The sequence below is a fragment of the Rhinoraja longicauda genome, chromosome 12 (assembly GCF_053455715.1).
Source record: "Rhinoraja longicauda isolate Sanriku21f chromosome 12, sRhiLon1.1, whole genome shotgun sequence".
Classification (NCBI taxonomy): Eukaryota; Metazoa; Chordata; class Chondrichthyes; order Rajiformes; family Arhynchobatidae; genus Rhinoraja; species Rhinoraja longicauda.
The window spans coordinates 29,633,685-29,655,684 of record NC_135964.1 but is presented as its reverse complement, the minus strand read 5'-3'; the positions used below and the strand labels follow the sequence as shown (position 1 = coordinate 29,655,684).

Sequence of the window (22,000 nt, the reverse complement as noted above, 5' to 3'; positions counted from 1 at the left end):
AAGCATAATTCGATTCACCTTACTTTTATCTGAAGGATATGAATTAGGTTAAAGGAGATTCTGTTTAATGAGAAAACATGCCAAGGCGAGTGGTGGATCAGGTAGGTGATTGGGTCTCTGTTCAAGGAAGAAGCCCTCACGTCATCTTACCAGGGGATAGTTGTTAGAGAGATTGGATATTAGTGGTGAAAAAAAACAATATTGCTGGGCCCAGGAAAGTGGATAAAATGGAGAACGTTGTCAGAAATGGCACATGTGAGGTGGGAAGAGACTGGAAAAAGGGTTGAACTAGAGATGAAAAAAAAAAATTCTGTAGGAAATAAAAGGCTGAAGCACTTACGTGTCTTAGAGAGAAGGTAGAAGTGGGCTGTGACTTTGGAGGTTTTAGTAAAGAGCTCTCCAGATAAGAAGACATTCACGAGAAGTGACTATCTGGGAACTGATGGCCTGATATTCAGAAGAGGGTTCTCAGACGGTGTAAGGTGTGGAAGACGTTACAGAGATTGAAACCATTAGTTTTTTTTTTGACATACAAAGAAATAGGCTCTTGTCAACCTGGCACCAACATAGATCAGTAAACACAGTTGAATTAATCGAACTGGTGAACGTTAGAATGCATACAGCAGAGCACTAAATTAAAATGTACCATTGTCAACATTATGTCCAGATACAACAGAGAACGTGAAGCAACTTTGACTCAAAGGAAATGCAAGCCCAGCATCCAGTCATCAATTACAGCTTAAATATATTTGAGCTAAAAAAAATATTTATTCACTCAACAACTGTTCAAAAATAGAGCAAAAAGCAGGAAGAATTACTTTCTCACAAATTTCAATGCACTCTCCCAGACTCTACAAATTTCTCTCCTCAAATAAACTACTTTCCTGTAATTTTTCCTTACAGGTTGGGAATTGTTTCTGATTAAAAGTCATTAAGGTCCATCGTGCAGTAAAACAACACCACCTGCACTAGTCCTTCAGACCTTTCCTACAACTTAATATACCCCTGCCAAGTTTAAAGAAATCCCGATAGGTATGTAAAAAAACAACACACTGGAGGAACTCAGCGAGTCCGTCAGGGGAGAGTAATGGACAGGCAACATTTTTGTTCAGGACTGGAAATTCCTCCAGGAGGTTGTTTTTTTGTTCAAGATTCCAGGATTTGCAGTCTCTGGAAAGGTGTGGGTTAGCTAATGGCTTTCCTTCTGTCTTTCTCCCACATTGGTACTCCAGTGCTTAACAGTGGGATTGTATGGTGAAATTCTATTTTGTTATTACAATAATTCAAATTGCAATATCAAAATAAGGCAATGAATTTACTAACTTTCAACAATGGGCAGTAGCGGTAGTGCTACTGCCTTACAATGAGACCCGGGTTCGATCCTGACTATGGGTGCTTGTCTGTTCGGAGTTTGTACGTTCTTCCTGTGATCTGCGTGGATTTTCTCTAAGGTCTTCAGTTTCCTTCCACACTCCAAAGACGTACAAGTCTGTAGGTTCATTGGCTCGGTATAAAATGTATAAATCATGATAGGAATAGATCGAGCAGATCCACAGAGTCTCTTGCCCAGGGTAGGTGAATCAAGGACCAGAGGTCACGGGCTTAAGGTGAAGGGTAAAAGATTTAAGAGGAATCCGAAGGGTAACCTTTTCACACAAAGGGTGGTGGGTGTATGGAACAAGCTACCAGAGGAGGTAGTTGAGGCAGGGACTATCCCAACGTTGAAGAAACAGTAAGATAGGTACATGGATATGGGCCAAACATAAGTAGGTGGGACTTGTGTAGCTGGGACATGTTAGCCGGTGTGAGCAAGTTGAGCCGAAGGGCCTGTTTCCACACTGTATGTAAATTGTCCCAGAGTGTGTGTGGATTTGGTGGGCCGAGGGGCCTGTTTCCGCACTGTATCTCTAAACTAAACTAATAAACTAAATTAAGATCATTTTCGTAAAATCATTTTTGCACAGGAAAGTCACGATTTCATCTGTAGCTTGCTGGCCTCTGTGTGAATCCGGAATAGCCCTATTACCATTACAACTGTACTTGTCTATTGTCCAGGATGAAATAATAACTCCCCCAAGGACTGTGCAGTCACCAATCTTGTTTCTTGCAAGCCCAGCAGCAAAGAATCATTACAGTACGAGTGTGACATTGGGTCGCTATTTTATCATTGTCAAACAAAAAAATATTAATTTTGTACAAAATTACTTTAGAAATGTGCTTCAAGAAAGAGAACAAAGATAATTGCTTTATCCAATTTTTTAGGATTTTTTTTTTCAGTTTCCACATATAAATAATTACTCAGTGAAACAAAGTAATGTTTCCAAATTACAGGAAATTATTTCAGTTGCTGGAAAGCTGAATACAAACAGAAAACATTGTAAAACACTCAACAGGCTACGAGCACACACGAAGAAAGAAACATTTCTTTCTCTGAAGCAATTTTTCTTAATGTGCTGGGTCTTATCCAGCATTTTCTGTCCCAATTAGACAAGGAAAACTTATCTTTAAACAATTACTGTTACTTCATTAACTATCTTGTTCAGGCGATCTCCCCCCACAACTCATTCAAACAATCTTTGGCAGTGCACCTCTCTCAGTTTTATATTAGTCTACCAATTTGAATTATCGGTCTATCAATTTGAATTATGGGCTCTGATGATTCAAGAGCGTCAAAAGAACTGCTTTGCAGATTTATTAAACATTAAATAGATAAATGAACAGATGTAATGACATGTGAAAGATGTATAGTAATTAGAGTATTGGTTATTTCTTTTCAGGAGGTGAAGAATAACAGAACCACATCTGGCCCATGAAACTGCGATGTGATGTGAACAAGATGCAAACGTTATTGTGTATTAACATTTATTGGACCATCAGGCTGTCTCATTCCAATGCCTTCAAAAGTCTGTCCATTTTGAAAACACCAGGAAGAGGAAAATATATTTTCCAAGTTAACAACCAGGAAAAAATATGTTTAAGTATGCTTCTCCAATCAGAGTATTACCATACATGTAAACAAACAACTTCTACATTTGCACTGGGGGTTCTTTGGACACGAGGCCACACTTGATGGAAAAAAAATAGCGGACAGTTCACAATGTATGCAATCATTTATATGCAAATCAACTATTTTATCCAGGGGGATTATAATATGTAAACGTGAAACCACTTTACTACTCTTTACTACCATTAATACAGCAGTATGTGTCACTCTAACATTTTTTTCAAAAATAATACTGTAAAGAACACAATATTTTATTGGGAGATTACCCAGGACAGGTTTGTCGAGTTTCCCCCTGTAAAGAAATACTGTAACAGTTTCAGTGTCTCCCATCAATTTTACAAGATGTGGTATCTGCCAACACTCAGCCTTGCAGCTGCAACCTTGATCGAAGCTCTTAAAGGAATATGCACACTCTACTATCAGCACTCTTTCAGCTGCTGGACAGTGCTGCTTCAAGAATTTGTGATATAATGAAGGATCGAATGAAGAAACATATCCACAGACAGTTAAGGCATTTTGTAAAGTATGATGGGGAATAATAACTTGAGGAGGCATGTTCTCTGGTAAAGGGGCAAAGAAGACTTCCAGACTCTTGGTAAGAGGTTGCCAGGGAGGTGTTTGAAAGAAGTGAGCTCCGTTTAGTACTACTGGTTTATTTTTGGGATGTCTGCAATACTAGAAAATTCCTGGTCGCCAGGTTCTCCAGGATGCTGCCTAACCCGCTGAGTTATTGCAGCATTTTAAGTCTTTCTTTGGTATAAACACGCATCTGCAGTTCCTTGCTATTACATTTTAAGTGGAGTTCCTCTTAAAACAGTTCAACAAACCTATTATTTCTCAGATCCAACACTGAGAATGTCATTAATCCAGCACTGATAGACTCCTGTCAATCATTGTTAAATCAAAGCAGTTTTTGAACTACCAATCTTTATTTATTTGATGCTACCAACACAGTTGTGAGTACAAACAAACCACAGGAGGACCTTGAATCAGGTGCATGACTAAATTATCTGATGTTTTAATAGATATTTTAGTTTCGGTGACAATAATACCCTAAAAATTCCCTGATTACTTCAAATTGTTCTGATATATACACCAATGAGCCAAAACATTATGACCACTGACAGGTGAAGTGAATAACATTGATTATCTTGTTACAATGGCACCTGTCAAGCGGTGGGATATATTAGGGTGCAAGTGAACAGTCAGTTCTTGAAGTTGATGTGTTGAATGCAGGAGAAATGGGCAGGAGTAAAGACCTGAGCGACCTTGACAAGGTCCAACCTGTTATGGCCAGGCGACAAGGTCAGAGCATCTCTGAAACGGCAAGGCTTGTGGGGTGCTTCCGGTCAGCAGTCGTGAGTACCTACTAACAGTGGTCCAAGGGAGGACAAACCACAAACAGGTTTCAGGGTGTTGGGTGCGCAAGGCTCATCGATGCGCGAAGGCAACGAAGGCTATCCCGTCTGGTCCGAACCAACAGAAGGTCTACTGTGGCACAAGTCACAGAAAATGTTAATGGTGGTCACGGGAGGAATGTGTCACAATACACAGTGCATCGAATCTGGCTGCGTTTGGGGCTGCGTAGCCGCAGACCAGTCAGAGTGCCCATGATGACCCCTGTCCACCGTCGAAAGCGCCTACATTGGGCACGTGAGCGTCGGAACTGGACCTTGGAGCAGTGGAAGAAGTTCCGATGTCCAGTTTTCTTTTAGATCACGTGTGTGCCGTTTACCTGGGGAAGTGATGGCACCAGGATGCACTGTGGGAAGATGGCAAGCCGGTGGAGGGAGTGTGATGCTCTTGGCAATGTTCTGCTGGGAAACCCTGGGTCTGGCCATTCATGTGGATGTCAATTTGACACGTGTCATCTACTTAAAAATCGTTGCAGACCAGGTACACCCCTTTCGTGGTAATGGTGTTCCCTGATGGCAGTGGCCTCTTTCAGCAGGATAACGTGCCCTGCCACACTGCACACATTGTTCGGGAATGGTTTGAGGAACATGATGAATTGTTCACGGTGTTGCCCTGGCCTCCAAATTCTCCAGATCTCAATCCGATTGAGCATCTATGCTGGATCAACAAGTCCGATCCACGGCTGCTCCACCTCGCAACACAGGATTTGAAGCTAATGTTTTGATGCCAGCTCCCACTGGACACCTTCAGGGGTCTTGTAGAGTCCATGCCTCGGCGGGTCAGCGCTGTTTTGGCGGCACACGGACGACCAACAGCATATTAGGCAGGTGGTCATAATGTTTTGGCTCATCAGTGTACGTGCATCTGAACAGATAGAAATGCCTCATTTCAGCAGCTACATACAATACAACACTACCTCAAATCTGCACTGCAATACCAATTAGATTTGGTGCTGAAGTGAGGCCTGACTCAACCATAACTGACTTAGAATTTAGAATGCTGTCAACTTTATCATATTGATAAATAAATTAGGGGTGGGAAGGCAACCTAATAAACTGTCTAGCAAAGGCAGAGTCAAGTGCAGTGATGTGCACTTAGTCACATTATGGCCGGTGCAAATATGTCTTTTGCTGAAGAATATCAGTGAGCTGGCCTGTTTGTTTACAACAATTCAATAGTACCAATGATGATCATTAGCCCAGTCCTCTGGACTGGTTACAGTATGCTAACTTAAAGGTTACGCCAACATTTCCCTACAGTCACCACTGAGACAAATTCCACCATCACATGCAAAGAGTAAAGATAAAAGTGAAATCATACCGTGAAGCTGTTGTTAACGTTTTTTGTGCTTGATTCAGCGACGCTTGCATCAGACAGATCCACTTCATCAAATATAAGGGACTGTGAAGAGAAAGGGAAAAAATATAACGATGTAAATAAAAGTGACAGTTCGCTCTGCATAAATCTTTTTTCTTTGGTCAATAATCTTCTAGAGAAGGAGCTGAGCACCAATATGAGAATATTTGCTCAGAAATCAGCTGTCAATATGCAGTTTCTGTTTTTCCCAGTTTGGAGTGGACACTCATATCCTGCTTAACCAAGTTCAGAGGCTTTAGGTAGAGGTTAGTTGGGACAAGTTCAGAACCACAAGTAGGGATGTCAATTTAGTTTAGTTTAGTTTAGAGATACAGAGTGGCCAACCGAGTCCAGGCCAACCAGCGAACCCCACATATTAACGCTATCTACACACACAAGGACAATTTACAATTATACCAAGCTAATTAACCTACTGAAGAAGGGTCTCGACCCGAAACGTCACCCATTCCTTCTCTCCCAAGATGCTGCCTGACCTGCTGAGTTACTCCAGCATTTTGTGAATAAATCGATTTGTACCAGCATCTGCAGTTATTTTCTTATAAACCTGTATGTCTTATGAGCGTGTGAGGAAACCGGAGATACCAGAGAAAACCTAGGTCATGGAGTGAACGTACAAACTCCGGATAGACAAGCACCCGTAGTCAGGATCGAACCCATGTCTCTGGCGCTGTAAGGCAGTAGCTCTACCGCTGCACCTCCGTGCTATCCTTGCAGTTAAAGGCATGTCTTGGAGGTTTCAAAATATTACCTTTCATTTACAATTGGTTCCCCTGTCATTGAATCCTTTTACCCCATTCATGATTTTTATTTAAATAAGTAAATATTTTTTTTAAATAATGGAACACTTCAATTTTATACATTGTTTTCTTTCATGCCTTTCTGAACAAGATTTCCAATTTAGTGCTAAATTACTGCTCATTTTCTACCATAGAAACGGGCTCAATGAGATCTCAGATAAGATTCACAACGTTTTACTGCCCCACAGGGAGCTCTGGCATTTTATCTGATCAATCTGAGCGAGAACTCAAACTGAGGTCCCAAAGGCACAAGCATAAAGTTATGAGATCTCAAGTATTTTGTTATTTTAAGTAGAAACTCAAGACTAAATTTTGCAAAAGCAAAAACAATCTGCTTTTGTTTAGATGTTTAAAACACCAAGGGGTTTGGGGTGAAAATACTATACAAGGAAGTCTAGAACACTCAATAATTAAATTCTGACTAAAACGATTTTTATTAAACCCAAGTGTCTTACACAACAGAATTCCCTACAAAATTATGCTCCTTTTGTTAAGCAGTTAGACGTTTTAATTTTTATTTTCTTAGATTAATTAGCCAGCTGCTGAAAAAAAGTCTTAACTTCCAATCTTGTCAATTTGTTTTTAAGAACAATATAACTTTTTAGAAACTGCAAATTAAGAACTCACATTTCCACTGGGCTTTACCTTGACATTTGCTACATACGTTACAGTAGAATCATCAGAATGCCAACAGGTATCAGACATTTCTACTTGTCATACGAGGTTGTGAATATATTTAAAATAGAGATTGTTTCAAAAAAGAACATTTTGGAAAAGAGCATCTTGTATTTATTGTATGACAATGATTTTATAATTTCTTGTTAACTATTTATTGTGCACTGTCTGAAAGGAAAGTAAAAGCAATTTAACTGTGAGCCAAATCTTGTTGGATCAAACCCACCTGTCAGAAAGACTGCTCGCGATCCATCCACTCTCGCTAGTCCTCCACATCCTGGAGTCCAGCACGGTGGTCTCAGCAATAACCAGGCATTAGGCAGTGTATACCAAGGCTGTGTCGCTCGGAAGCCCTTTGCTGACTCCAAATCACCTACCAGCCTCTGCACCCATCTCGCCACCCTGTCCTCCCTCACCTGGTTCGATCTGCCCATCAGCTCTTCCTCACTTAGATCCCCCTATTGGTTGTCAGCTCCAACTTCACCCCTCCCTCTCACCTCTTCATGACATCTATCGTCTCTCTAAACTCTGTCCTCATACCAGGTTTCAGTCTGAAATGTCAACTATCCCTTAGCCTCCATAGATGCTGCCTCGCCCACTCAGTTCCACCAGCAAAACTTTTTCTGATTCATAGAACATAGAACAGTACAGCACAAGATCAGGCCCTTCAGCCCACAATGTCTGTGCCGAACATGATGCCAAGACCATCTCTTATCTACCAGCGCATAATTCATATCCCTCCATTCGCTACACATCCATATGCCTTCTCGAAAGCCTTTTTACTGCCACAATTGTAACTGCCTCAACCACCAACCCTCGCAGCACATTCCAGGCACTCAACACCCTCTGTGCAAAAAGGCTGCCCCTCAGATCTCCTTTAAACTTCCCCCCCCCCTCCCCTCCCCTCACCTTAAAGCTAATGCCCTCTTGGACAGCGTGTGTTCATTTCAGACTTTTGATCAATCTCTGCCAATACTATCAAAATGAGAACATCATTCTACTAACATTGGCCATTGGTAAGCATATGAATTAATTGTCCATGTTTTAATTGACATTAAGACCAATCTCAGTAATGGGTGAAATTTCAAAAGAATGGACAGCATAGGAATGAGCGTCTTCCCATCCCTCTCACCATCTCATTCTATATCTTTCTCACTCGACATGTGTTCATGCAATTCGCCTTGACATTTTTGGGATCAAAAGATTTCTCATGAAATCCTTGCTGTATTTATCAGACTATCTTATTAACAGCACCAGTCTGAAGAAGGGTCTCGACCCGAAAGGACACCAATTCCTTCACTCCAGAGATGCTGCCTGTCCCGCTGAGTTACTCCAGCTTTTTATGTCTATCTAGTTTTCAATGCCTATTTGACATCTGCACTATCATTATCAGGTTACCTACCCCGTCCCTAATTTTCTATGGAAAAGAGCCATAGCCATCTGTGAAACATGGAAGCCAGCAAAATATCCGTGAGGTGTAACTAAGTACATCACATAATACATGAGAAGCAAGAAGTGCAGTGCTGTTCTTAATGTGATGGTGGCAGACAATTTGAGCAGCAGCCAATAACAAACACCAGCTTGTCATGGTGTTACTCAAGGAATAGTTATTGATTTAGATTTAGAGATACAGCGCGGAAACAGGCCCTTCGGCCCACCGGGTCCGTGCCGCCCAGCGATCCCCGCACATTAACACTATCCTACACACACTAGGGACAATTTTTACATTTAATTAACCCAGCCAATTAACCTACATACCTGTACGTCTTTGGAGTGTGGAGGAAACCGAAGATCTCGGAGAAAACCCACGCAGGTCACGGGGAGAACGTACAAACTCCGTACAGATGGCGCCCGAGGTCTGGATCGAACCTGTGTCTCCGGCGCTGCATTCGCTGTAAGGCAGCAACTCTACCGCTGCGCCACCGTGCCGTCCACCATGATCAATTAATGGTGTTTTTTTCATTTGTTCATGGATTGTAAAGTTCACAGATAAAGTCATATTTTTTGTCCATCCCTAAATATGCTTGAACTGAGTAACTTGCTCCATAATTTAAATTGTCAGTTACGAGTCAATTACCTTGGCAACTCCAGAAACACAGGTAACTATGCCTGGGCATAACGGCGACAGATTTCCTTTCCGGAACGAACTATTTGGTCGTTTCATGATCTCTTTTTTTTTTCATTTCGGATTTATTTAATTACCCAAAATTCCTTAGCCAATGTGGTTGGAATCAAACTCATGTCTCTGGATCAATGGTCCAGGCTTCTGGATACCAGTCCTGTAATTAAACCACTTCACTGCCAGACCTATAAATTCAAAAACATATTTCCTGCAGACAAATAATACCTGGGTTTTGAGATAGAAGATCAATCCTGAATGATATAGCCTCACCTCATCATTCAAAGAAAATTGAGTTTGGTCCTGGTGTATATGTATTTACATTGGTCGCAAGGCTTATCTGAAATTAACTAATCATGAACTCACTTCAACAAATGGATGAATGACTTGGCTAATTTACCAAGTAGGAATTTTAACTGGAGCACACAAAATGCTTGTATAAATGTCTCCCACAGCAAAGTTTAGGCGACTATGATTCAATGTCATGCAGCTTCCAAGTTTGCTTTCAATTTAGGTTTTTATTTCACCTGACAAAAATACTAAATCTCAGATGATTTCCATATTCCACATCATTTTTTTTTTTCAATTGGGTCACTTCTTTATGATCACAAATTAAAAATGTGAATCTTTTCAACGGAGCACTTTTACTGGCTTCTATCCGAGGGTGAAACACAAACATTCTATGTTTTCACTGTATTTTGTACATCTACCTACAGTTCACTTCTGCTCAGACCCCAGTTACTCGATCTCCTGACATCAGCTGGTGTCTCTAACTGTTGCTTTGATTTTTTTTAAGCTTTTCCATTCAATGTACATGAGACATTCTATTCCGTGCTCTTGTCACACAGGAACAGATCACCAGATGCTTGAAAACATCCAATTTCCCCACTGACTCCAGGGAATCCCTCGCTGTTAACTGCACACCGTGGAGAAAGAGAGTTAGGAGTGAGTTTCAGAATCTAGGGTTCAAGCATCAGGAACACGGAAGCCCTGTGTATGCAGTGCACCATCTACCATCCAGCACAACCCATCCTTCAGGCACCTCCTATCGAAGGTTCTGTGGCTCCACACTGATCTCACTTTCACTTCAGAACACAAAGAACTGGAGCAAGGGAGTTCCCACTAAAAGTAGTAGTAGAGGTCCCTGTCCAGCACAGTCAGGTCATTTTAATACAATAAGGATGGGAGTGTATAGATTTGCTTTATTACCTCTCAGGATGTGACTGTCATTAGCATGGTTAACCATTTAATACCCATCCTTTATAGCCCTTGAGAAGATGGAGAACCACATTATTGAACTACCACAGACCTTGTGGTGAACATACTCCCGTGGTATGTTAAATAAGGAGTTCCAGGACTTTGATCTGGACATGAAGAAGAAGCAAGGGGATATAACCAGATCACAACGGTGTGTGACTTAGAGAGAAACTTGTAACCCATGGTATTAAAAAAAAACTTGCTGCCTGCAATTTTTCTGGATGATAGAGCTCCCTCGTTTTGGAGATTTGTCAAAAAGATTCCGATATGTTATTGAACAGCATTTTGTAGATGGTACATGTTTCAGCCTCGGTATACTGGTGACAGAGAGTGAAAAATTCAGGGTGATGTATGAAGTTCCATTCAAATCGTGTCAAGTCAAATTTCTTCATTACTCTTTGCTCCGATACTCAACTTCTCTTGTTATGAAGGCCAACATTCCATTGGCTTTCTTCATTGCCTGCTGTACCTGCATGCTTCCTTTCAGTAATTGATGTTCTGGAACACCCAGATCTCATTATACGTCCCCTTTCCCTAACTTGACACCATTCAGATAATAATCTGTCTTCTTATTCTTACCGCCAAAGTGGATAACCTCACACTTATCCACATTAAACTGTATCTGCCATGCATCCGCCCACTCATATAACCTGTCCAAGTCACCCTGCAACCTCATAGCATCTTCCTCACAGTTCATACTGCCACCCAGCTTTGTGTCATCTGCAAATTTGCTAATGTTACTTTTAATCCCTTCATCCAAGTCATTAATGTATATTATAAATAGCTGTGGTCCCAGCACCAAGGCTTGCTAGTACCCCACTAGTCACTGCCTGCCATTCTGAAAGGGACCCATTTATCCCCACTCTTTGCTTTCTGTCTGCCAACCAATTTTCTATCCATGTCAGTACCGTACCTCCAATACCATGTGCTCTAATTTTGCCCACTAATCTCCTATGTGGGACCTTGTCGAAGGCTTTCTGAAAGTCAAGGTACACTACATCCACCAGCTCACCCCTGTCCATTTTCCTAGTTACATCCTCAAAAATGTCCCAAAGATTAGTCAAGCATGATTTCCCCTTCGTAAATCCATGCTGATTCGGAACGATCCTGTTACTGCTATCCAGGGCCTTTTGTCCTGGGCCTCCTCAACTGTCAGAGTGAGGCCCAAAGCAATTTGTAGGTACAGCACCTCATATTTTGCTTGAACAGCTTACAACCCAGTGGTATGAATTTTGATTTCTCTAACTTCAAGTAACCCTTGCTTTCCCACTATCTTCATCCCTCCCCCACAATAGTTCTCCGACTAGTTTCACTGTCCTCCTGATTCATTTTACTGTTTGTATGCCTCACTGTCACCTTCCCCTCAGCCAACAATGAACCATTTCCTTGATCATCGTTTGCTTTGATCTGTCATTTTTACACCTTACCCTTCCATATCTCTAGTCTCCCTCTCCCCTGGCTCTCAGTCAAAAGAAGGGTCACAACCTGAAATGTCACTCATTCCTTCTCTCCAGAGATGTCGCCTGTCCCGCAGAGTTACTCCAGACCTTTGAGTCTAACTGGTTGGTCAAATTATTTTCTGTCAATGGTGATCCATTCCCCAGGAAGATATTATGGAATTTGACCAGCTTAATGTCTGGGGACGTGGCTAAACTCAGTCATGCTGGAGATAATCATTGTCTTCAGTTACAATCTGCAAATATTACCCACCATTCATCAGTCTATGCTTGCTTCAGTCCATGTTGCTTGCTTTATTTCAAGAACTGCAACGGGAGCTGATATCAACAGAAAACACCTCCACCTCAGGCCTTCATATAAAGGTCATTGATGAAGTGACCAAAGATGGGAATAGTTACTACTGTGAGGAATTCCTACGGTGATGTTCCAAGACTAAAATGACGGACCAAAACCTACAACCATCTTCCTTCATTCCTTCATTCTGTATTTGGCTCTCCTTGATTCCCATTATATTGAGTCACTTCATGTCAAATATCTCTCAGGAATTCTGCTCTTTGGTCAATATTCACACCAGGTCTTCAAAATAACATTTTGAGAGTTGTTCTCCGAAGTAAACTACACTAAGCTTCAGTAAGCATGTATTGGTGACGAAGTGATGATTGGAGGCACTGTCAATAATATCTTCCAACACATTGCTTGTGATTGAATGCAGACTTGATGGGTCATTCTATTTTTGTAAACAGGCTATACCCAGGCAATTGCTCCAATTGCTGAGAAGATCCCCTTGTCGTAGAGACATGGAAACTCATGGCGAGATGTGTAGCTAGTACTGAAGCACAAATCTTCATTGCTACAGCTAGAACAATTTCTGGTCCCATTGCACATTCAGCCCGCTTCTTGATATCATGAGGGGTGAATTAAATTAACTGTAAACTGGCTTCTGAATGGCAAGAGATCACCAATACAGATCATCGACTTACCATTTCTAGCTGCAGATAGTTGTAGAAACTCTAAACTCATCTTTGTATTTGTGTTGGGTTCCATCACTTTTGAAGATGGAGAGGTTCATGCAGACTCATCCTACCATTAGGAGTTTGATTAACCACCACATTTCACAATGAAAAGTTTGAACTATCTTTAATCTGTTGGTTGTGTGATTGTTTAACTTATTTGCATATGTAATGACATCATCAACATGAGCAAAACCAACTCTGTCTTTCCAACAAACTTCAAGCATTATTGTTAACTCACAGTCAACAAACACAACAGCAAGTCAAGACTTGGACTCTGTTGTGCTGCTCTCTGATGAGTATTTACTGCTCATTATTTTGCCATGTCTCATGGCATTTAATGGACTTAATCAGACCGCAATATCCCAGCAGTCAGCGTGGATATGACATGGTTGCTGCCAACTCTGCTCATAGATGCTGTGAAACCCACAGATAGTGTTTTAACAAAGAAAAATTATTGCAAAGTACCATAAGGATGACATAAGATTTTATTTTAGCATTAGTACTAAATATCAAACCCACTTACTACCCCGAAAATGAGCATGATCAAATTTCTGGATAAAGATTTCTCTTGCCTCTTGGTTCCCTTACCAACTGTTCATACCAATCAGCCAAGTGGTTCTAAATCACTTTCTGTAATGGAGTCTGTGACTAGAGCACATTCTGTCCACTTCTGAGAAGATTCAAAGCGGAACACTGATTCATCGGGTGATGGGTAGGGGATAGTCAGTAGAAAATGACGTAGACTGCACATAACCGGAGATGGTGATCCAATAGTCTAGAACATTGGCTGAAAGGTGTGATTCTGAGTACGACGATGTTAGAATATTGCCTGACTAATCTGTGAATATGTAGGCAATGTGGACAAGTCCGCAGATGTTTGTGTGCAGGATCAAGTGAGATGGATTTGTACCTTTGTAATCTCTAAATCTAGAGCGTTTGTATGTCTGGTTTTATTTTTAGAATGTTTTGTCTTCCCCATTTGATAGAACTGAGTGATTGCTAGGTTATTTCAGAATGTTATTATGTCAATCATGTTGCTCCGAGTTTGAGCTCACATATAGATCAGGCCAATTAAGGACAGTAAATAATTTCCTGTATATCATCCTGCTGTTCTAGGGGAACTCTGTTTCATAATGCAAATGTTGCACTAAATGGTTCAATTCATATTCTAATAAAATTCCTGATAAAGTTACAATTTTGTACTTAAGTGTTGAACCAGAGATGAAGAAGAAAAAGCATTTTGGGTTTCATGTAGCTCATCCCTCCAGACTCTTATTCTCCCAATAAAGGACCTCTTGGTAACTTGAAACACACAATGCTCTTAGCTTACTGCCTGGCTTGGTAGGAGATTCCAAATAATACAACTTATACCTTCATCAACTGTATCATCCATCTACATTCTTAATCATGCCTAAATCTCACCAACCCATGCTAAAAAGGGCACCAAGTCCTCCCTTACCTTCAACTAACTAGGCAACATAAGTTTTCAAATCAGTATTCCACCGCTCTCTGATGCAAAATGTTTAATGCGTATATGCTTAATTGGAAGAAGCATTTTGATTTTGGATATTTTTATAAAAGCTTCATACCTACCATCTGATTCATATTTGAAAACTATGAAGAATTTGCACCATGCTTTTTCTGCACATTTTTTAAAAATGGCAAAACATTAACAGAAGAATTCGTGCAACAATCAGCCCTTATGTCCTATTATGGAGCTGTAAATATAGCATTCTGCTGTAAACATGTTCATTTTTTTTAATGCCTGTAAAGAATGTTAGTGCTATCTTTATAAATCTCTTAAATTCACAAGAGAAACATGATAATGAAAAGCAGAATAAATATTGAACCAAAAACATGTCTTGTGAGCTTACTTAGTAAGATTGCTCATGGAAACAGCTAATATAATGCCTTTATCTTGACTTGTTTCTTGTTGATCTGCACGATCCAATTGAATCCAACAAGTTTCATGGCACCAGGTATCAAATATTAATCAGAGGTTGTGCGACGATGTTTGAGACAACTTTAAGAAATTGTACCATTAATACGGCAGCTTTAACATAGCAAAAATACCCCACCGCACTTCAACAAAATGTTAAAGTTTAGATGGTCAAAGGGGTAGATTTAGGATTTCTTAAAGGTGGAAAGAGAAGTCAAGAGATTTTGGGAGGAAACTCTGGAGATTAGAAGCAGCACTTAAATGTGGTGAAAGGTATATGAAAGTTAATAGGTTTACCAATGCATAGAGAGTTTGTACAGAAGGGTCGTCAACAGAACATAGCATTATTTTTTAAATCTTGTAATAGACAAAAAGTTAGCTGCAAGTATTGATTTTTAAAAGGCTTATATTAGATTTTGATTGATTGAATCAAGAAATGATTGCTGGAGTAACTCATTGGGTCAGACAACTTCTATGGAGAAATAGGATATGCAACTTTTCAGGTCGGGACTCTTCTTCAGACTGATTGTAGGTCGACCAATTCAGGAAATTAAACATTCCTGGGTATTTGATGGAGTCATAAAGTTACAGAAAGATACTGAATTAAAGGAAGCCATTCAGCACAACGAGTCCACATTAACCATCAAATACCCATTTATACTAATTTTACATACATTAATCCATTTAAAAAAAATTCTCCCCACAACCTCATCACTCCTCCCAGATTTTACTACTCACCTACACAATGATATTTAGAAGGGACAGATAAAATGGAAAAGGAAGTGAGGAGTTGGGCAGGGATGTTGAGTTGGGGAGGGGAGATGAGATGAAAAGAGGACGTAAGATAAAGGACAACACAAGGACAGTTGTGTAAAATGATTTGTTGTGAGAAATGATTTTGGTTTTGGCGAACAAGAAGTGGAATCAGTGTAGGTGGAGGTAAGATAAAAAATAACAAGGGACAAAAAGTACTCATTGCAGTGGAATCAGTTACATTCTTCTAAAAGTATCAAAACAATTGGAAAAATAAATCACTAGAAAAACCTTACAACTACGTTAAAACCACAAATAAACAATTATCGTCCAGCTAACTTGACATCTGTTACCAGCAAACAAAACCTGATATTTGTGCTAACTCACCAGTGGGGGCACATTTGTGGGTGATTTTTGTGTTAATTTAATTTAACATAAATATATTTGTTTTAATTTTTTAATATATTTTAAGTTTTTTTTTTTTTTTTTGAATAAATTTTTTATTGGAGATAGGTACATAACCTGTTTACATCTTTACAGTCATACATTTTTAAATTGATAATATTGTCAATTATTATTATATTGTCTCCAATACCTTTTGCCCCTTTTTTTTTAAACTAGATAGAACTAAAGAACTAGATGAAGTAAAGAAAGAAAAAAGAGAGAAGAAAAATAAAAACAAAAACAAAAACAGATTATAAAGATAAGGAAAAAGTTAGTTAAAGAAGAGTGGAGAAATTTATTAAAATAACAAAAACTTCATTCGAGATATATTCGTACATTTCAAAGTATAGCATTTCATCCATTCTTTAGTCCGAGTGCTAGTCAGGTTCCTGTGCTGAACCATTCTGACCCTTTAAGTAATCAATAAAAGGAGACCATATTCCATTAAATAATTCCTGTTTGTCCAACAGGGAAAATCTGATTCTTTCCACGTTTAAGGTCTCCGTCATTTCTATAATCCACATTTTGATTGTGGGGGACGTAGGGCCTTTCCAAAATTTTAGAATTAATTTTTTTCCTGTTATTAAACTATAATCCATAAAGTTTCTTTGTCTTGTTCTAAATGTTTGATTTAATTCTAATATTCCGAGTATAATTAATTTTGGATCTGGGTCCAATTGTGTGCTGGTTACTTTAGATATTATGCTAAAAATATTTACCCAGAATTTTTTAATTTTTATACAGTTTGCAAACATATGAAATAATGTAGCTTCTAAATGTTGACATTTATCACATTTAGGTGAGATATGTTGGAAAATTTTATGTAGTTTTGTTTTTGAATAGTGTAACCTATGTATTACTTTAAATTGTATTAGAGAATGTCTGGCGTTTAGTGAACACTGATGTATATGTTGCAAACTTTCTTCCCAAGTATCTTTCGTAATTACTTGGTTTAATTCTTTTTCCCATTCTTGTCTGTATAAGTCCGTGGAGGGAATGTCACTGTCTAATAAGATATTATATATATAAGATATTAATTTTTCTGTATTAGGATGTTTGTTCCAACATTCATCAAGAATTTCTGAATTTCTAATTCGAAAATTTTGGGAGTTCGATTTTACATAATCTCTAAGTTGAAGATATCTGAAATAATCATTTCCACGAAGACCATAAGTCTGTTGCAACTCCTGAAATGTCAGAAACGTGCCTTCCTTATAAAGTTGTCCCATATTTTTAATTCCATAATCCTTCCATTGTGTAAAACCCCCGTTTAAGTTTTTTAAAGATTAAGAATATAGGAACAGCAATACACCATAGAGCCTATCAAACCTGGCTCACAATTCAAGCAGATCACAACAGATCTAATCTTGACCTTTGTTCCATTTTCTTGCTTATTCTCAATAACCCTTCATTCTCCATAAAACAAATAATCTGAGGCTTTTAGACTTTAATTTTTTTTAGACTTTTAAAGATACAGTGTGAAAACAGGCCCTTCGGCCCATTGAGTCCACGATGACCAGCAATCACCCCGTACACTAGCACTATGCTACACACTCAGGGCAAATTACAATTTTGCCGAAGCCAATTACAAACCTGTATGTTTTTGGAGTGTGGGAGGAGATCGGAGCACCCAAAGAAAACGCACGCGGTCACAGGGAGAATGTACAAACTCCGTAAAGACAGCACCCATAGTCAGGATCAAACCCAGGTTGCTGTAAGGCAGCAACTCTACCGCTGCGGAACTGGGCCACCCTTTTCTTTCTGTATATTCAATATAATCTTCAGGTTTCAATATATTTTAGGACTTGTCCCTCAAACTCATAAAATTCACAACCACCAGAGAAGGAATTTAAGATCACTTTATTTGAAACGGTCAGACCCTATTCTCATGTCACGCTTCCCCGTTCCCAGTAACACCCAGTCAAGGGAAAACAGCTGCGTAGCATTGAACATGTCAAGTCCTCTCATTATCTTAAATGCTTAAAAAAAAACCACGTCTCCTTCTTCCTAACATTAATGGTCCATCATGTAGGCTGATCCAAAAGATCAAAATGCATGGGATCCTCGATAACCTGGTCATTTGGATTTGGAAGAGGCTTACTGATAAAAGAGGGTTGTGTTATTTTGACTCGAATGGAGTTCCACAGCGATCTGTGCTGGGATCTCTTTTGTTTGTGATATACATAAACAATTTGGACATTAATGTTGCCCAATTACAGGAAGGATCTGGAGGCTTTGGAGAGGATGCATTAGAGGTTTATCAGAATGTAGCCTGGATTAGAGGTATTAGCTACAAGGAGAGGGGGAAACTTAGATTGTTTTCTCTGGAGCATCGGAGACTGAAGGGAGACCTCTGAGAAGTATGTAAAATGGGAGAGGCATAGATAAGATAGACAGTCAGAACCTTTTTCCCAGAGTGGAAATGTCAAGACTAGGGCGCATAGCTTGAAGATGAGAGGGGCAATGTTTGAAGGAGATGTGTGGGGGCAAGTTTTTTTAAATACAGAAAGTGGAGGTTATCTGGAACACACTGCCAGGTGTAATTGTGGGGAAAGGTATGATAGCAGCATTTAAGAGGCTTTTGTCCATGGATGTGCAGGGAATAGAGGGATTTGGATCATGTGCAGGCAGAGGAGATAATTTTAACGGCATCATGTTTGACATGAACATTTCTGAAGGACTGAAGGGACAGTTTCTGTGCTGTACTGTTTTCTGTTCTAAGTTTAATACTAAAATAAACCTTAGCACAGATCAAGGAGGTAGTTTTAAGCTATTTGTGGAAGGATTAAAGGGGATAAATTATTTTTTCGAGTGTGTGTAGGGATGTGGAGCACCCTGTCTGTAAGGATAATGATGACAGAAACCTTAATATATTTAAGAAATATCCAAATAACTACTTTCATTGCCCAAACTACAAGGTGACGGAAAAAGATTTGTAAGTTGTTTGAATACCTCTATCTTTTTTCCCTAGTTGTGGACTTCCCAGGCACTTGGTCCCCATTTAAGCTGTAAATTTCTCAATTCTATAATTGTACCTTCGAATCCTTGGCATAATAAAGAGTCCGTCCCCGTAATTTGAAGTATCTTCTTTTCCATCGCTGAAATGAGCTGGTTTGCTTCAGTAAAAATCCTTCTTTTATACTCGTCTGGAAACAAATTGAAACACAGCAATGAGCACAACTGAGCAGATACAATTTCATGAAATGAATAACATTTCCTTCATACATAGTGACATCAGTAAGTGCTGCACTTCTATAATAAACTAGACAACCCGTGGACCCGTTGAGTCCAAACCTCTCCTGCATGGTCTAGCACCCTCCCCTCCCCCACTCCAAAAGCGCACCGCAAGATCTCAGGGTATATCCAAGGCTGTGGCGGCCATGGAGTCTCCCCCATGGCCGGGGGCAGGCGAGGGGGGAGAGGTAAGGGGAGAGGGAGTCACTCACCCCGGCCCCGGCCACCCCGGCCCCGGCCATCGTGACAGCCAGCAGCAGGAGAGCGGCCGCAAAGCGCTGACCCATGTTCGTCCTGCCGGCAGCCATCTTCTTAGACCTTTTCTCTGCCCCCGCGCTGCACCACGGGAGAAAGGTCAGGCACGCGGCACGGGCACCGGTCCTCCTGTGGTGACGCCGTATTAGATCAGAATGGCAATCTCAAAATGGCGATCTCATATATGACCCATTGGGTTCCCATTGTGACGCCGAACACAGAAGTATTATATCAAAATGACGTCCCATTCACAGTATAAAGTTTATTAAAGTTTATAAAGTGAATTACTTTTAAAATATAACAAAACTTGATATTGTACACTGCAGGCAAATGGTGAGTAAGGTGGCCCTAAAATTGTTGCGCTATCGTGTACTGTTTGGCTGTATTTCGGGAACAAACATACATACATACATACAAGATGAGTTTTTGAGTAATATATAGATTAAATATTAACATAATTCAGAAAGTGACAACACATTATTTTCAAGGTATTCACTGTGGCTTGGTGTCTCTTGAGTGAGTCAGGTTGTCCACAGTTCCTCTTGAGAGACTTCAGTGTGTAATCTAGGCTAACATTTCTCCAGTATAGTATTGAATGATTGCTTGACCTCTGAAGCAGTATCGCTTGTAGGAGACTTTATTAAACCTTGGTCCCGCCTGCCTCTTTAAGTGGACATAAATGGTTATATGGCATTATTACCGAGAAAAACAAAAGATTTATCCCCTGGGTTCTGACAAATCTTTATCCCTCACCCAGCATCATGAAAACAAATGATCTGGTCATTACTACATTGGTTTATCGCATAGATGTGCACAAGTTGGCTGTCACATTTCATCTCCACGGTTATTCTTGCCGAGTACACTTGCCTGAGATGGGAAGACTCCTTTTATGTAGAGAAAATTAGTTCACTGGCAAAAGACAACTGCCAAATCTTCACAAATCACCTCAAACCGATCAACATCAACAGATTGAATATCTTCAATGAAATTCGCCACCAGACAACTGAAGAGCAGTTGTCAGTCAAGCAGGGTAACCAGACATCATCTACACAGTCACACTATGGCAGCCCATTTCTCAAAAACTTTGAATTATGATCAGCAAAGTGAAAGAACAAATTAGAAAAACGTCTTCACAGTTAAGGGAGAGGAAAAGGGATTAGAACATAGCTGCTACAAACTAATACTGATGCAATCTAATTACATATGTAGCCACAGTTGGATTCAGAAATTACACTGTGCTGGGAGTGAATAGAGCCTGAGGATTATTAGAGCACAGATGGCGGCCACGCAGCGCACTGCATTGGGTTTTCAAAAGAGTAGTCCTTGGCCCTGTTCCTGTTTTGTAGCTCGGTTAAAAAAAATTGTCAATTATTTATCTAACTCCTTTTTGAAAGCCACATTTGGATTTCCTTCCACCACACCTTCAGGCAATGAATTCCAAATTGTGGCTACTCACCGCATGACAAAGCTCATCCTCAGGTTTTAGGTCTTTTGGCAACACCTTAAATCTGTGGACTCTGGTTCTTGACACTTCTGTCAATGGAAAGAGTTTCTCTTTATTCACTTTGTGTCTTCATTGTGAATGCTTTTCTCTGGAATCATCTCTCAATTTTCTCTGCTCTGCAGAGAACTATTCTAGCAACCCCAATACATCTGCAATTTAAAATCATTCTTTGTGTGCTAATTTGTCTCTATTCTTCCCACCAAAACAAATAAGTCTACCCATTCCTTTAGATTGTTTATGGCCCATAAATTATTCTCATTATCTTCTTCACTTTTATCACATTTCCAATGACAAAAGTTCAATTGTTTCATTCCCCTGACTCCAACAGTCACCTCCACTTTACCCTTCCTCTGGACAGAAGAACAACACTTTATTTATTCCGTTTTCTGTCAATAAACTAATGCCATGATCCTTTTTATTCTGTGGGCTTCAAATTTGTTCAGAAACCAATAATGGTGATGCTTTATCAAATGTTCACAATTTTAGCTGCATTGTACTCATCTCTTTGTTATCTTATAAAAAAGAATCAATTTCATTAAATAACAATTTGGCTTTAATGAATCTATGCCAAGTTAATCTATATTCATTCAGATGACTATTAATTTGGTTCCTGGTTATCCTTAAATTATACAGATGGGCCTGAACATCGTAGTCTTTTCTGAAAGTGTATAAAAGTGGGAATTCTCATCCTCTGGTATAACTATGGAGGTATCCTTTCCTCAGTAATGCTGTATGCTTCACATCCCAACTTTGTA

General features: G+C 39.8%; 1 protein-coding gene across 4 annotated transcripts in view; it reads right to left on the bottom strand.

Annotated features, from left to right (window-relative positions):
* dgkh (diacylglycerol kinase, eta) overlaps positions 1–22,000 on the bottom strand; it is a 250,084-nt gene that overhangs the window by 124,561 nt on the left and 103,523 nt on the right. For all 4 annotated transcript variants that reach the window (XM_078409363.1, XM_078409364.1, XM_078409365.1 and 1 more), the window contains 2 exons: positions 19,288–19,398; positions 5,741–5,821 (listed from right to left, as the gene is read on the bottom strand). In XM_078409363.1, coding sequence (XP_078265489.1) covers positions 5,741–5,821; positions 19,288–19,398 — 192 coding nt within the window. The remainder of the gene's footprint in view (positions 1–5,740; positions 5,822–19,287; positions 19,399–22,000) is intronic.